Raw genomic sequence first — 14,271 nt, 5'->3', positions numbered from 1 at the left:
AGAAATGGAGAGAGAGATAGAGAAACAGAGAGAGAGAGAGGGGGGGGATGAAAAAAAGAATTCTTTGTAGAGAAACGAAGAAACAAAGAGATAGAGAAAGAGAAAGAGAGAGAGGCGTGAAAAATCGTTGCTTTGTAGAGAAACGGAGAAAAGAGAAACAGAGAGATAGAGAACAAAATAGAGAAGAAACAAAGAAGAGAGATCGAAGAGAGGAGAGAGAGTTGCAGTTTGAGAGACGGCGTGGCTGTGACAGGGTGGGGTTTTTTTTTAATCCCATAGGAAATTAGCTAAGCCACTCATTTTTTAGTGGCTTAGCTAACCCTATGTGTATGGTATTAGTAGTCCCATGAGAATAGACTATTCTTAGGAATAGAGTATTATCAAACAAAGAAATAGCTATACCTAGGATTAGCTAGTCCAATCTAAAGGTCTATTCCGCAAACCAAATTGGGCCTTATTGTTTCAAACACTTGCTCACCCACACACACGCTGCCTCAACTAACCACGTCCTCACACGCTCACGACCATGGTTCTCTAATTTCCCATGTACCAAAAGTATACAAAAGACCGCACCTTCTCATTCTCAAGGCCAAAAACTCTTTGGCTCAAGTGACAAGTTAACTTCTCATGGTTACCAATAATTGAATTTTGTTGTAGAGAATTCTGGTGGATCAAAGTCTTGAAATCCTGCATCAAAAGGAAAATGAATGATAACAGCAAACAAAATATTGAAAATAATTAATTTGCAATGCTAGTTGAACTTAGAAATAGTCCTCACAATATATTTCAAGAGTACTCACAAGGAACACATCAATAAGGTCAGAAAAACTCTTGGAAACCTCATCCGTAAGTGATGAGGCAATCTCAACTACTTCTTTCGAGTTTTTGACTTCTGACATCAATTCTTGGACTTCCACTGAAAGCTTAATAACAAAATCGGAATTCCCATCCTAAATGAAGGTAATAAAGACCATTCTCATAAGAAATCTGCATATATGATAGATACAACTTGCAATAATAACATAACAAAAAACCAAAAATATGTAAGAGATCAGAGAAGCAGAAGATACATCAATTCTCTCAGATTCACCAAAAGCAAGTTGCTCATGAGCCATCCTAGCCTCTTCCCGTGCATGTAGAAGCTCGTCATTGAGCTAAGAAAAGTAAACAGTGTTCACCAATAAAAAATCCAAATGTGGCTTAAGACAGAAAGAACAAAACCTAAAACGCCTAAAACAACAAAGTGAGAGAATCACATAGACACAGACACAAACACAGACAGAGAGACAGATAGAGGCACACACACACAAAACAAAGAAACTACTTATCCATATTTAGCTCCAGAATTATATGGATATACTACAGACACTTAATTTACTACTTCGCAGACAAACAAATCTACAGTAAATCCAAAAACTATTGTGTATTATTTTCACCACTTCTTAGGGTGGTGCAAGACTCGGAGTTGGAAGCTTGGTATCCTTTCTTGATTTACCATGTGTTAATAATTTTTGAGGGTTTGGAGAGGATAGGATGTTATGATTTCCATATAGGGACAAGGATGTTGAGGTAAGAACTTAATAGAGTCTAAGAAAGAGCAGATTCTTCTTTCCCTTTGAGAAGAATTTGGTAGGCGAAATTCCAACCTAGAGTGGCTTCCTTTAATTGGCCAACAAGTTGGGTAAAATTCTAACACTGCACAATCTTACAGAGTGGAAAAAGGAAGTATTAGACTGGTGGCATGCAAAAGAATAGTGGTGGGACAGCGAACCATCCTCCAATTTGTAATAGTGGTGGATCAGTGTCGCTTGTTCTTTCCTCTCTTTAGACTTTAATATTATCTAGGTAGTGCCCAAGAAGGTGTTGAAGATATGCGTCTGATATGGTTTGATTTTATTATAGGATTTGATTTCCTTCCATACATTTTCTCATTTATTGTAATTCCACATTGGTTTGTGTTGCTTCTATATATAAACAAGTGTAGATGTATCATTGAATCGTCAAGAAAAAATAAGAATTCTTCCTTCTTATCTTTCATAAAAAAGTTTTAGTGGCAATGGCGTGTTCTCTAACAGCTACAACGGTAGTTCTAGAAGTGAAAAAATGACAGGTCGTTTAGGGTTAAATGAAAAACGATAGGTTGAATCGAGTTGCCTGGTGCTGATAATAAGGAAATATAAAGGTTGACAAAAAATAGACTAGTGAATTTGAGATAAAAGACTTAGGCAATTTGAAATACTTTTAGTGTATTGAAGTCGTAAGATTGAGACATGGTATCTTCCTCTCCCAATGCAAATATGATCTTGATCTACTCAAAGAAACAAGGATGTTTGGTTATAAGGCTGTTGACAATCCAATAGAGCAAAATAAAAAGTTAAGATGAGAGTTCTCTGGTGAATAAAGGCAGGTACCAACGATTGGGTGATGGGTCAAAAGTCAATTTTTGGCATGATGTGTGATGTGGAGATCAACTATTAAAGATATCTTACCTAGACTTGTTCAGTTTTTTGAATGATGCCTGGGTGGCAAATTATATGCAATTTCGAGATGAAAATATTCAACAGAAAATAATTTTTACTAAACCCATGCAAGATTGGGAGGTGGATGTGATCTTCTCTTTCTTTGACATGTATCCTCTCAAAGTAAGGCAAGGAGACGTGGATAGAATATGTTTGGAGATTATCTTTGTTGTTTTTTTTTTGTTTTTTTTTTTTGATGTAGGGGAACCTCTACAAGGCAGGGCCCTTCGGACCCACCCCTGCAAAGTAAAGCCCGGTCCCGTGCACCGCACCCTCAAAAGTTTTCCTACACAGAACTGGTTAAATCGCTGGCTTTTCACCAGGGAGTGTGGCCCTAAAGGATTGTTTGCACCCATGAAATGTGGAACCTTGGTCCTTGGACCTTGGACCTTGAAGAGATAATACCTCAAGACCAAGGCCTCCACCACATCTCCATTGTTTTAATGTGATGTCTTTGAAGAGAGGGAAATGTAAGAAATTTTGAAGACATAGAAACTTTGGTGGTAGAGCTGAAAATGATTATGTTCAACGCTTTATACACATGGATAGCAACACCTCATGTGTACTAGGGTTGCACCTCTTTGTGATTTTCTAACAAGATTGAATTACTTATAAAATGATAATAATAATAATAATAATAATAATAATAATAATAAAAGGATAATTGCTTGCCTTGTGCATTGACTTTAGCATTTGGAAAATTAACATGACGAGCATAATTGAGAACTCATATGGGGTTGAAGGTATTCATTACAATTCATATGGAGTACACTTACTTTTTCATTATCCAGTGAAGTTTATCACTATAACAGACTCAAGCTTCAAATTTCTAGATGACTTCAATCAAATTTTTAATACATGTATTCACTCTTAAATCACACAACAAGGTCATGCATGATTTAGACAATGATTACCTGTTCACACTTTTCCCTAGCGCATATGTTCTGTTCTGTCGCCATCTCAACAATACTATCCAAATTTTGCTGGCTCGAAGACCTCTCCGTTTCCAACATCTTAATCTATGATATAGACAGTTTCGAAAATTAAATTAAATAAGAAACCTATAGGGTAAGCAAAAAATAAAAATTGACATAAACCTGCTCTTGAAGCCGCTTGATCACAAGAATAGCCTCCGACTCCCTTATACTAACATTTTTGTCCCCAGTAACAGAATCTTTATTGATATGATACATGGAATAGTCATTTGATTTTTCAACCCAACAAAAATTAGCCCTAATAAGCTTTCTGGTTAAAAAATCAATTTGTATCTCATCCATAGTTCTCTGCACCAAAAATTTAAAAACAAAACATAATATTAATAAACAGAGGAACCACAATTTGCTAATGCCTTAAAAAGAACAAAAGTATCAATTCCAGTGTATACGTATTTGTGGCCACATTTTGTTGCTTTTCAGAAAATTATGATTCATAAATTAGAAAAAAAAAATTAAAAAAAATAATAATAATAATAACCTGAGTCTCAAATTTTAAAAATAAATCTTCATATTCCACTTGCATTTCCTCTAACTCATTGTCCGCCTGCCAGAAGTGCAGAAATTAGGTCCCAAAACCAGGTATAAGAAAACGGAGAGGAAACGGTGTGTGGCAAACCATGGGTAAACTTTTGTTCCTGAGTGGCATTTTTCGCCTATTTGTTACATGTAGTAAAGCACATGGCTCCGGAAGAGAGCAGTCTTCCAGTGCATTACTTATACCATCTTCATCTTGTTTACCATCTTCATCTTGTTTGCAAGAGTCATCCAAAGCAACTTCAATTTCATTCACCAGTTCTTCAAAAGGAAGAAGTGGTCCCATATCACGCTTGGGTCTCTTAGGTTTTACACCAGAAGCTGTTGATTGGACAGTGAAAGATGCCTAAATTGCAGAAGAGATAAGTATTAGCTAAGTAGTCCATTTTTTGACATATTGAACTGAACAGCCAGAGTTTTTAGAGTACATGGCAAGGAATAGGTCAACAAAGCATATTTCCAGAGTCGTCAGTATTCTTTATAACATGTAGCCTGAGCTATGTATGACACGTAGAATCTGTTTACCCAAGCCCTTAACCCAGCTACGCTAATGACTACAATATATGACATGGGTAAAAGTATTGCTGTCTGATGCTCTAAAATGGTGGAAATTAATCCAACACTTGAATAGAAACCCACCCATGACGTCCATACCCAGTTCATGAAACCTTTTTTGTTGACTACCATGTTCATGTGACATAGAACATAGTCCAAAAACTTAAATTTGTCAAATTGAAGTTCTAAATTTTTCCCTTTTTTTTTCTTTGGCAAATCCCATCTTTTCCCTCACCATGCTTAGAATGCCGTCAGCTTGAACCAGTACACTCAAAATGTTCCTTTCTGTTAATGATCAAGTAAACAGAGATCAGCTAGCAATGGTTGGAATTGGATGGACTGGAATCAGTGATCAATTACACTGACAGAATTATAAGACACTACTCACAGACAGACAAGGGAAGACACTTCAGTCGTATTTGTGAAAATCTTCCGTTATAAGGAAATCAACAATTGTCTTGAATTCAAAAGAGAGATGCTAAAAACCAAGATTATCAACATGGAAACCCTAGAAGTCAAGTGATAGATGACTAGAAGAAAGCAATTTATCAACCACTAAACTGCAGTCCCACTCACAAAAGTCTTTCGTCAACAAAAAAAAAATACAATAATAATAAAAACAGTAATAAAAGAAAGGGATCCACTGTTGCCATCATTAGACTCCTATCCGCTCAAATCACCTTATGAATTTCACATAATAACCTATCAAGGCACTCTCTACATAATCCAAGTAGTTCTTACAATGTCATATCAACTTTGTCTTGTGTACACACACGGAGAGACAGAGGGGAAAAAAGGAACACAGAATTGATGGTGCCATTATTGATTCCAATACACACTGAAGTTAGCGGAAGAATTCATAATATAACCTATCAAGGCACTCCCTAAATGGCACAAAATTGCTCTTGCATGATCATATCAACTCTGTACATGTTACACATACATCCACACATGTCAACCAAAAATAAAAATCAATGATCCCGTGATATATACTCCCAATGCACATGAAGAGTTTAACATTGTAACCTATCAAAGTCACTCCTTATACTGCCCAAAGTAATTTGCATTTGTGCATCAAAATCTCGTTAGTGCTTAACAAAGTCTACTTACACATGGGAAATAACAACAATAATATGATAGGCACCACAAAAAGTTGAAAGATCAGGAATAATTCTTATTATTTCCCGATGATACAATGATACATCTACACCGACTTAAATAGAGAAGCAACACACCCTAATATGGAATTACAATAAATGAGAAAATGTGTGTAAAGGAAATCAAATCTAAATCACCTCAGCCACATATCTTCGACACAAAATTCATTTTTGTTGTTATAAATGCACATGCAGAAATATATACTATGTACAGTATTAAACATATGATAAATTTATTAAAGAAAAAGGAAAGTAATTTACAGTTTCACGAATGAAAAAAAAAAAAAAAAAGAGTTCACCTCCCTAAGAACCTCTCGCGAAAGATTTCCTGGGCACCACGTATCCCGCCTTTTCTCCTGTAGAAGTGAAAAAGGAAAGCTTATCAAGAACCAGAGAGAGAAATTGAAGAAGGGAGTGAAAATTAAAAAGGTGATTCATAATAGCACAAAGGGAGCACAAAATGCAATTGAGCATTGGATAGAGATGCCTACTGTTATAATACTCTCAAGACAAGTAACCAACAAATCAATACTGCAAAAAGAACATTTGGCACCTTTTGATTTAAAACCGGTCATGACTTTGGTTCCATGGAAACAAGTGCCACTCTTTAGTTCATTTATGAAACACAAATAGATTATCTATGACCAAGTGAAAATAGCATTAAGGCAAGTATTTAAATCTCTCTTATTTTGACCAGCAGCTGCTGTGATGGACATCCCCTGTAGGATGTTCAAAACACAAATAGAGCCACAGTAAATTTCAATTGATATAATCTTCTTTAATGCACTACAAGTAAATGACCTCTGAAGTGAAAACTAGGCAAGCAATCTTCCAAACAACACTTAGTGTCAAACGTACATTCTATGATCAAGAATTTTCTATCTTATTTAAAGGAAATCATCAAATATATCTCAGATTGAAAGATAAATTGTGCAGTGAGGTGATGCTTCAAGCTTCTGATTTAAGAAGAAAAGAGAGATGTAGGGTTTAAAGAAGAACAGCTGATCTGGGAAACAGAGAGCCGAATCTAGGCTCTGTTATTGGTATTAAAAATTCTTTTACAATTGTCAAAAACTGATTACAAAAGGCAGGTAGTCTGTTATTTATCTCTAACAGATAATATAGGCTATGCTACCCTTACATCTTGGTTACTCAAGTAAAATGACAGCACACTCAAAACATTACAGAAAATTATAGAAAATGCTCTGCATTAGACTTCCCCTCTAAAAGAATACTTGTCCTCAACTAGGAACAGTAGCAGAAGTATCTTCTTCAGCCACATAGTAAGGCAATAAAAGCTTCACATTGGAGACATTAGAAATGTTGAAGTGGGGTGGAAGCTGCACTTGATAAGCATTATCATTGAGACCTTGCAAGAACCTACTTTTTCTATCATTCAGATTTGTATAAGATCCAGCAGGTTGTCTTTCTTTACTCAAAACCACCCACACAAGGTTTCCTTCTTTGAAAAGAAGCTTCTTTGAATGAACATTAACTGCTAGCTTATATTTTGCATTGGATTCTTCAATCTTAGACTTCATTTGAGCATGAACATTCTTCATAAAATCTGCCATCTCCACAGCCTTGTGTTTCTCTTCTTAGAAAGTGGCAAAGGTGTCAAATCTATGACCCTTGAAGGGTTCGAACTGTATACAACTTCAAAAGAAGTATTGATAGTCCGATTGAGAGAAGAGTTATGGGCAAACTCAACCAAGGGAAGAATAATTTCCTAGCTTCTAGGATTCTCACCAGCTAGACATCCCAACAAATTTCCAAGGCTTCAGTTGACTACTTCAGTTTGACCATCAGTTTGAGGATGAAAAGAAGTACTAAAACTCAATTCAGTCCCCACTTTCCTCCATAGAGTTCTCCAAAAGTGAGCAAGGAACTTGGCATCTTTATTGGACACAATAGAAGTAGGTACCCCATGTAACTTGTAGACCTCTTTAACGAAAATATTTGCAACGTTTGAAGCATCCATGGTCTTCCAACAAGATTGAATCATTCTTCCTTTGGGTAGGTGGAAGATCAAGCACAAAATCCATGCTAATGCACATCCAAGGTCTGTTTGGTACAGGTAGAGGCAGATACAGGCCTGAATTAATAGTTGTTCCCTTCCCCTTTTGACACACATGGAAACCTTGCACATGCCTTTCTACATCTCTAGCCATTCCCTAAAACAACCTAGTGAAAAGCGCTAGCTACATCTACGCTATCACCTCAAAATGACTAGTCAATTTTGAACTTCTCAAAAATTCTTTATAAAGCTCAATTTCTCCTAATAACGAGGCAATGTGGGATTTAACACTCATTACTATCTTTATAAATCACCCACTCTATGTAAGCTACTCCTCATCTTTCCAATATGACACCGTAATGTTACAAACTCTAGGATCCGAAACTCCAGGGGATAAAGAAAATCCGAACCGGGATCCAAACCCGGATTTGGAACAAGACCCGAAACATGACCAGAACTGTGCCCAATAACCAAAGAGCCAAAATCCGAGATCCCGGATGAAAGCCTAGAACCCGCGTGATCCTACAAAGAAGTCTTCTTCAACATGGGCTTAGGCCCAGCCTGGCTGCCACCAGTCTTCAATCTAACCCCAAGAGAGAATTTGGGTTTCAAACCCAGCCCAAAATATCTTAACCTGAAAGCTGAAACCCGATCCAAAGTAGACCTAATAAGCACGAGAATCTTCTTCCACATGCGAAAAAACCCTAACTTATTCTTCTTCCTAACCTTGCCGCCGCTATGGGTCTAGACATGCTTCATCCTCTTCTCCGTCAACCTAGACAATTGCTCCTCCGAATCAAAGCAGTTCACCGCCATTCTCCCATCTTCCACATCTCTACACAACGCCACTGGAAGCAGATCCAGCCCCCACAACTCAACCTTCAGAACCGGCGACCCATAAGGCTTGACATCATGAACGTAGACCTCGCGCACCGCCTTTGCGAAGGACAGAGAATCCCCACCCACAGCACGATTAGCCCCAAAAAAAAGCCCACCAGAAAAAATCTGCACTTCCTTCCCCACGGAAGAACCCTCAACAGCAGCCTTCGATCCAGACGAATGTTCAAGAAAGGCTTTTTCATCGAAAAGAAGAAAGCTTTAGCTTCCACAGAGAATCGGCGCTCCATAACAGCAACGCATAACAAGTCTCGAGAGGAAACACCACATAGGCACTCCACCAACAGTCGGAGACTAACACCAGGCGAACTCAGCAATGACGAACCAAAACCAAACCAAAGCTCACCAGAAAAGACCGAACTGAACCAAAATACGCCAAAAACACACCACCTCGCACTCAGGTAAGACGAATGGAAGGCGAACCCTAGCTGGACAAGCCTACACGCGCCGCCCGCTAGAGGAAAGAGAAAAAGTAGAGCAAGGGCAAGAGGAGAGAGTTTAGGGAGAAGGATTATTTTTAAATTATATTGCCTACAAATCAAAACTTCAAAATTGATGGCCTGCATAACAAGGCAAAATGACTTCTAATACCAGTAGTTTATTTATATTTCAATAGAACAAATGTAACTATGCATAAAATTTATCATGGTACAAACCTTTTTATTACGGTCACGATTCTCATCCCTAGTTGAATACAAAACCATTGAGCTTAAGTTTTCAATTTTCTTGGCTTGCTCTTGTACCCTCCTCTCCCATTCAGCTTGGGCTTTCTTTTCCTCCACCAATTCCAAAGCTATTCGCTCCCTCTCCAATTCAGTCTGCCAGGCCAGCATCACAGCTTTTAGAAGAGACACATATTCTAATGATATAAAAAATCATAAAATGGACATTGTCAAACCTGTAGCAATGTGTTCCGCAAATTGAGGATCTCATCTTCTAAATGCTCTGAATGAGAACCCTAAAACAAAGAAGCCCAAAAAGAAAAAAAAAAAAAAAAAAAAAAAGAAAGAACAACAACAAAAACAAGGCAAATGTTAAACTGGCCTACATTTCATAAGTAACTCCATTCAAATACCTAAACCTATTATAACAATTGGACAAACCTGCAGTTTGGCTCGAAGCTCCTCAATTTCTTTCCTTTGACGCTTTAGCAAAGCAGCATCTGTTAAAATCTGGCATGAAACAATGAACTAAGTTGAAATAAAAGCAGAGAAAAAGCAACGTATAACATGCAAAGACCAGCCAAAAGCCCAAAGTAAGTCCGTATTATAAAACATCTTGAAGGAAATTTGAACTTGACTGCAAGAAAGAATGCAAATGAAAGAGATCATGGCAGCATGCAAACAAAATTAGCGCAAAACCTCATTCACACGAGCACAGTTTGTAACACGTAAAGCTCTGCTTGCAAACTGGAGACTGCTTTTAGTCTCATCTGCATGAATCTGCCACCAAACAAAAGGTGGTAAGCAATCAAGATAGGGAGTACATCTCAAAACAACAGCACACGATGCTGAAGACACAAATACCCAAGCAAAGAATAAATCACAAAAGAAAGTAATTTTTCTGTGCCCATATGGTGCCAAAGTAGTCTCAATATCCCCTGGTTGATAGTCGTAAAATCTAACTTTTGGCATTTAATGAAATTCCTTCTCGGAAAACTTTGAGAAAAATGAAATGTACATAACATGGTTCGAATAAGTGGATACATTTTTCAAGAAATACTTGGAAGTCCGTAGAGCAAGTGGATGAGCGTTCCAAAGATGTCACCTCACCATGTACATGTTTGACTTACTCCAAATAAAAAAATATAAAACAGAAACAAATTGGTGCGAACAGATAGCAATCAGAATACTAGTTCTTTTATGAGATGGACCCTTCAAAATTAATTGTTTACCCCTCAAATTTATTTATTTTTTAATTTTGTCTCCACTCTCCTAAAATTCAGTTCCGCCAATGTACATAGTTGTGTTTGCTATATGGTCTCCTCTCCCATCAGTACACCGAATTTTCCATTTCATGTTAACCTGGCCATCTGAACACAACCAGGTTGTATAGAAGTGTGAGCTTAAAATTTTATTACGTAGATCAAAAGGAACAGAAATTAACATAAACTATAAGTATATTCTAGAAAAACAATTTCTCATTTTTAATGTAAATAAATATGAGAAAATGTCCACTAGCTACTGATTTCGACTGTCTGTCAAAATGTCGATTTATCACGATATACAAGAGTAATGACGGATATTTCAAATATCATTTGTTCTAGCAACAAATCAAGACACTTGCCTATATCTCAGTCAAATCCTCACTATAGCCATAGTAAATATAAATTTGATCATATTTATCATTTATATACTCAATGGCTTTTATCAAGAATATAGAGATATCTATCCACATACCAGAATCATTAGGTTGAAAGTGGTTTTGGCTTTTCATCAACAATGCCACCAAGCATTTTTAAATAAATGAAACCCCAGCATTCAGGATATATGAAGATTTGACCAGGTTTTATAGCAATAGTAAAGAATTAAAATGACAAATGCTTCGGTAGCTTCAAGAGAATCCAAATAAAAATTAATAGGGGAAAATTCACTTTACCCCCCTAAAGTTTCAAGGGTTTTTCAATTCGAACTTCAATGTTTAAAAATTGGCAATGTACCCCCCTAATGTTTCAAAAAAATTTAATTCAGACCCCCCGTTACTAATTTTCGTCTAATTTGACGGAAATCATCCCACGTGCGTCTCGCGTGGGATTTTAATGCCCTCTATTTCAATTTTGCCTTCATTAAAACCTATGAAATTACGTAGTTACCTTCATTAAAATCTTTTAATGAGAGTAATTACCTAATTTCATAGGTTTTAATGACGGCAAAATTGGAATAGAGGGCATCAAAATCCCACGTGAGACGCACGTGAGATGATTTACGTCCAATTAGACGAAAATTAGTAACGGGAGGTTTGAATTGAAAATTTTTGAAACATTAGGGGGGTACATTGCAAATTTTTAAACATTGGGGTTCCAATTGAAAAACCTCTGAAACTTCAGAGGGTAAAGTGAATTTAACCCAAATTAATAAAAACAACAAACGCAAGATCATCATCAATAGGGACAGATACAGGGGTGGCCCATAGGGGCCATGGCCACCCCCAATTCTCAAAACCTTTTTTTTTTTAAGTCAAAACTTATATATATATAGTGAGAAATATATATTATATTGGGGATAAAAATTTAAGTTTGGCCCTTATGAACTCAACATTTTTATGACCAATTATAAATACCCAAATTTCATTTAAAAACTCATAAAAAGACCCAATCTTAGCCTTTTTAGCAACACGTCAAGGTATGAAAATTTCATACGCTGTTATTTGCATATTGAGATAGGATAATTGCATGGTTCTTCCCCCCCTTTTTTTGTTTAATTCTTTGTTTTTGACATGAAGAACTTAATAGCCTTGAGGAATTCTATTGATATTGAAGTGTTAATGAATATTACATGCTGAAATTTTAGAATCTCCAATAAACATATCATATTGAGGTAGTTCCGGAAAAGCATAAGCTTTTACTTTTTACACCGAAAGATTTTTTCAATTTAAATAAGTTTTCTACAAAAATCAAACGGGGTCTTAAGTCAATAAATGAACTAGGAGCTGTTCTCTAGAAATGCTCTCTCTCTAGATTCGGATGAATTTCAAAATTTGAATTTTTGAAAGTTGAATTTCTGCGAGCGGTGGCGCGGCTGGTGCTGCGCGTTAGGGTTCGGCGCGCTTGTTATGGAACGCAGCTTCTCTTTTGAAGCTAAAACCTTCTGCCTTTCGGCAAAGGTTGGGTGTCCTAACCTTCGTCTGGAGGAAAGGAGAAAAGGTTTCGTGGAGTATATTTTCGCGAGCATTCAGTGTTCGTCGTGGTTGGTGGAAACGGTGGAAGCGGCGATTCAGGCACAGGTGAAGGAAGAAATCGCCAAATCTTACTATGAGGATGATAAGGCCACGATGGTCCACGGGGGAGGTAATAAGGCCGGAAGGTTCTTGGAGGTATCGGTGTTGGCTGAGGGTGGTCGTAAGGGAGTCATTTGGCTTCCGGAGGGACGCTTTGGGAGGGGCTGGCTGCGTTTTGCGGGAGAGCTTCAGCAACTGTTGGCAGCCCAGTTCAAGTTGGCTAGTACGGCGGAGCTTGGGGTTCCATCTTCGGTGGGGTTTCGCATGGATGTTCCTTCTTTGGGGGTCGATTCCGAGAGGTCTTTTGTGGATGTCCTTCGATCTTCTCCGGGCGTCGAGGCGAGAGCAATTGAGTACCCGAGGTCTCTCGATTTGCTTCCGGGGTCATCTTGTTTGGAATCGGAGTATGACGGTATGGGGTTGCGTTCTACTGTGGATTGCTCTGCGTTGGAGAGCTTGCCTTCTCCTCTGGCGAAGGCGGCTGGGTCAGTGAGTTCGAGGAAGAAGAAGAAGGGTAAGATCGGTATTAGTGGGTTGTTGAGGCTTCTAGGGCAAATCCAACATAAGTTGGACCGGGTCCGCGCTGGGGTTGTCTCGAAGCCCTTTCGCAGGAGAAAAAGGGTTCCTTTTTTGGGCCTAACAAATTCTGTTTTGGGTTGCGTTTCCGGGTCGGTCTCTGAAGTGGAATTGGGTCAAAATTTGGATCCGGTTCTATTCTTGGATCCGTATTTCTCGGATCCAGTCCAAAACTCGGTTCCGGGTTCGGAGCTGGGCTCAAATCAAAATTTGGTCTCGATTTCTTTACCTTTGGAGTCTGTTTCTGCGTGTGCGTCGCTTTTGGTGCCTTCTCCGGGGATTCCTCTGGTCTCTGAAGAGGTTTTGGAACCGTTGGCTAGGTCTTCTTTGAGTTTGCAGGTTACCGGTTTGGATTCCGACGATGGGTCTTCCCCGGCAGAGTTCTCTCTCTCTCCGGTGCAAGTTTTGGGCGAGATTGTTGGGTCTGCCGGTGATGGGTCCTCTCAGGGGGCTGTTTCTATCCATTCTGCGGAGGTTTTACCAGTGAGCCCGTGGCGCAGGGACTGGGAGGTTTCTTTTTCTTCGGTGCCTGAAGCCTGTCTGGGTGCGACTGTGTCTTCGGAGATTTCTGATTCGGCGCATCTTTCTATTCTCAAAGAGGCCTTCTCTGTTCCGTGGGAGGTGGACTCTCCGTCGAGCCCTCTTTGCAGGGATAAGGAGGTTCCTTTTTCGGGGGGGGAGGAACAGGTTGTTCGCCCTTCTTCTCCGGCGAAAGGGTTGATTCGTCGTGGGTTCTTTGGTCCGAGAGCTGTCTCTCCCTCTCTGGTGGTGTTGAAGGATTCTTCCTTGTCTTCTAAGGGAAAGGACCCTGTTCCGGTTCCCTCTGTGCTGGTGGAGGTTCAAGTAGGCTCTACTATCTCGCCTACCTTTAGGGTGGCTGAGCTGGGTCTTCATTCCCCTGATGATACCTCTTTGCTCTCGTCTCAGGTCTGCACTTCTCTCTCGACTACTTCCCTTCCCGATGGGGCGGCTGAGATGGGTAGGAGTCTTAGCCGTCCTTTTCCTCGCATGACAGAGAGTGGTACTCCCATTTATTCCTCTATATCCACGTCCCAACTGTGGTATACCCGGAGGGTGAAGGAAAA

The 14,271-nt window shown here is 38.8% G+C and overlaps 1 protein-coding gene across 1 annotated transcript in view; it reads right to left on the bottom strand.

Moving 5' to 3' along the window:
• The window catches only part of LOC132161669 (kinesin-like protein KIN-7O), a 38,666-nt gene that overhangs the window by 13,315 nt on the left and 11,080 nt on the right, over positions 1-14,271 (bottom strand). The window contains exons 13-21 of the mRNA XM_059571839.1: positions 9,331-9,492; positions 6,060-6,116; positions 4,131-4,394; positions 3,993-4,058; positions 3,617-3,802; positions 3,434-3,538; positions 1,071-1,154; positions 801-950; positions 574-687 (exon numbers count right to left, since the gene is read on the bottom strand). Of these exons, the coding sequence (XP_059427822.1) occupies positions 574-687; positions 801-950; positions 1,071-1,154; positions 3,434-3,538; positions 3,617-3,802; positions 3,993-4,058; positions 4,131-4,394; positions 6,060-6,116; positions 9,331-9,492 (1,188 nt within the window). The remainder of the gene's footprint in view (positions 1-573; positions 688-800; positions 951-1,070; positions 1,155-3,433; positions 3,539-3,616; positions 3,803-3,992; positions 4,059-4,130; positions 4,395-6,059; positions 6,117-9,330; positions 9,493-14,271) is intronic.

The sequence above is a fragment of the Corylus avellana genome, chromosome ca9, assembly GCF_901000735.1.
Source record: "Corylus avellana chromosome ca9, CavTom2PMs-1.0".
In the NCBI taxonomy this organism is placed as follows: domain Eukaryota; kingdom Viridiplantae; phylum Streptophyta; class Magnoliopsida; order Fagales; family Betulaceae; genus Corylus; species Corylus avellana.
This window is presented reverse-complemented; position numbering and strand designations above follow the sequence as displayed.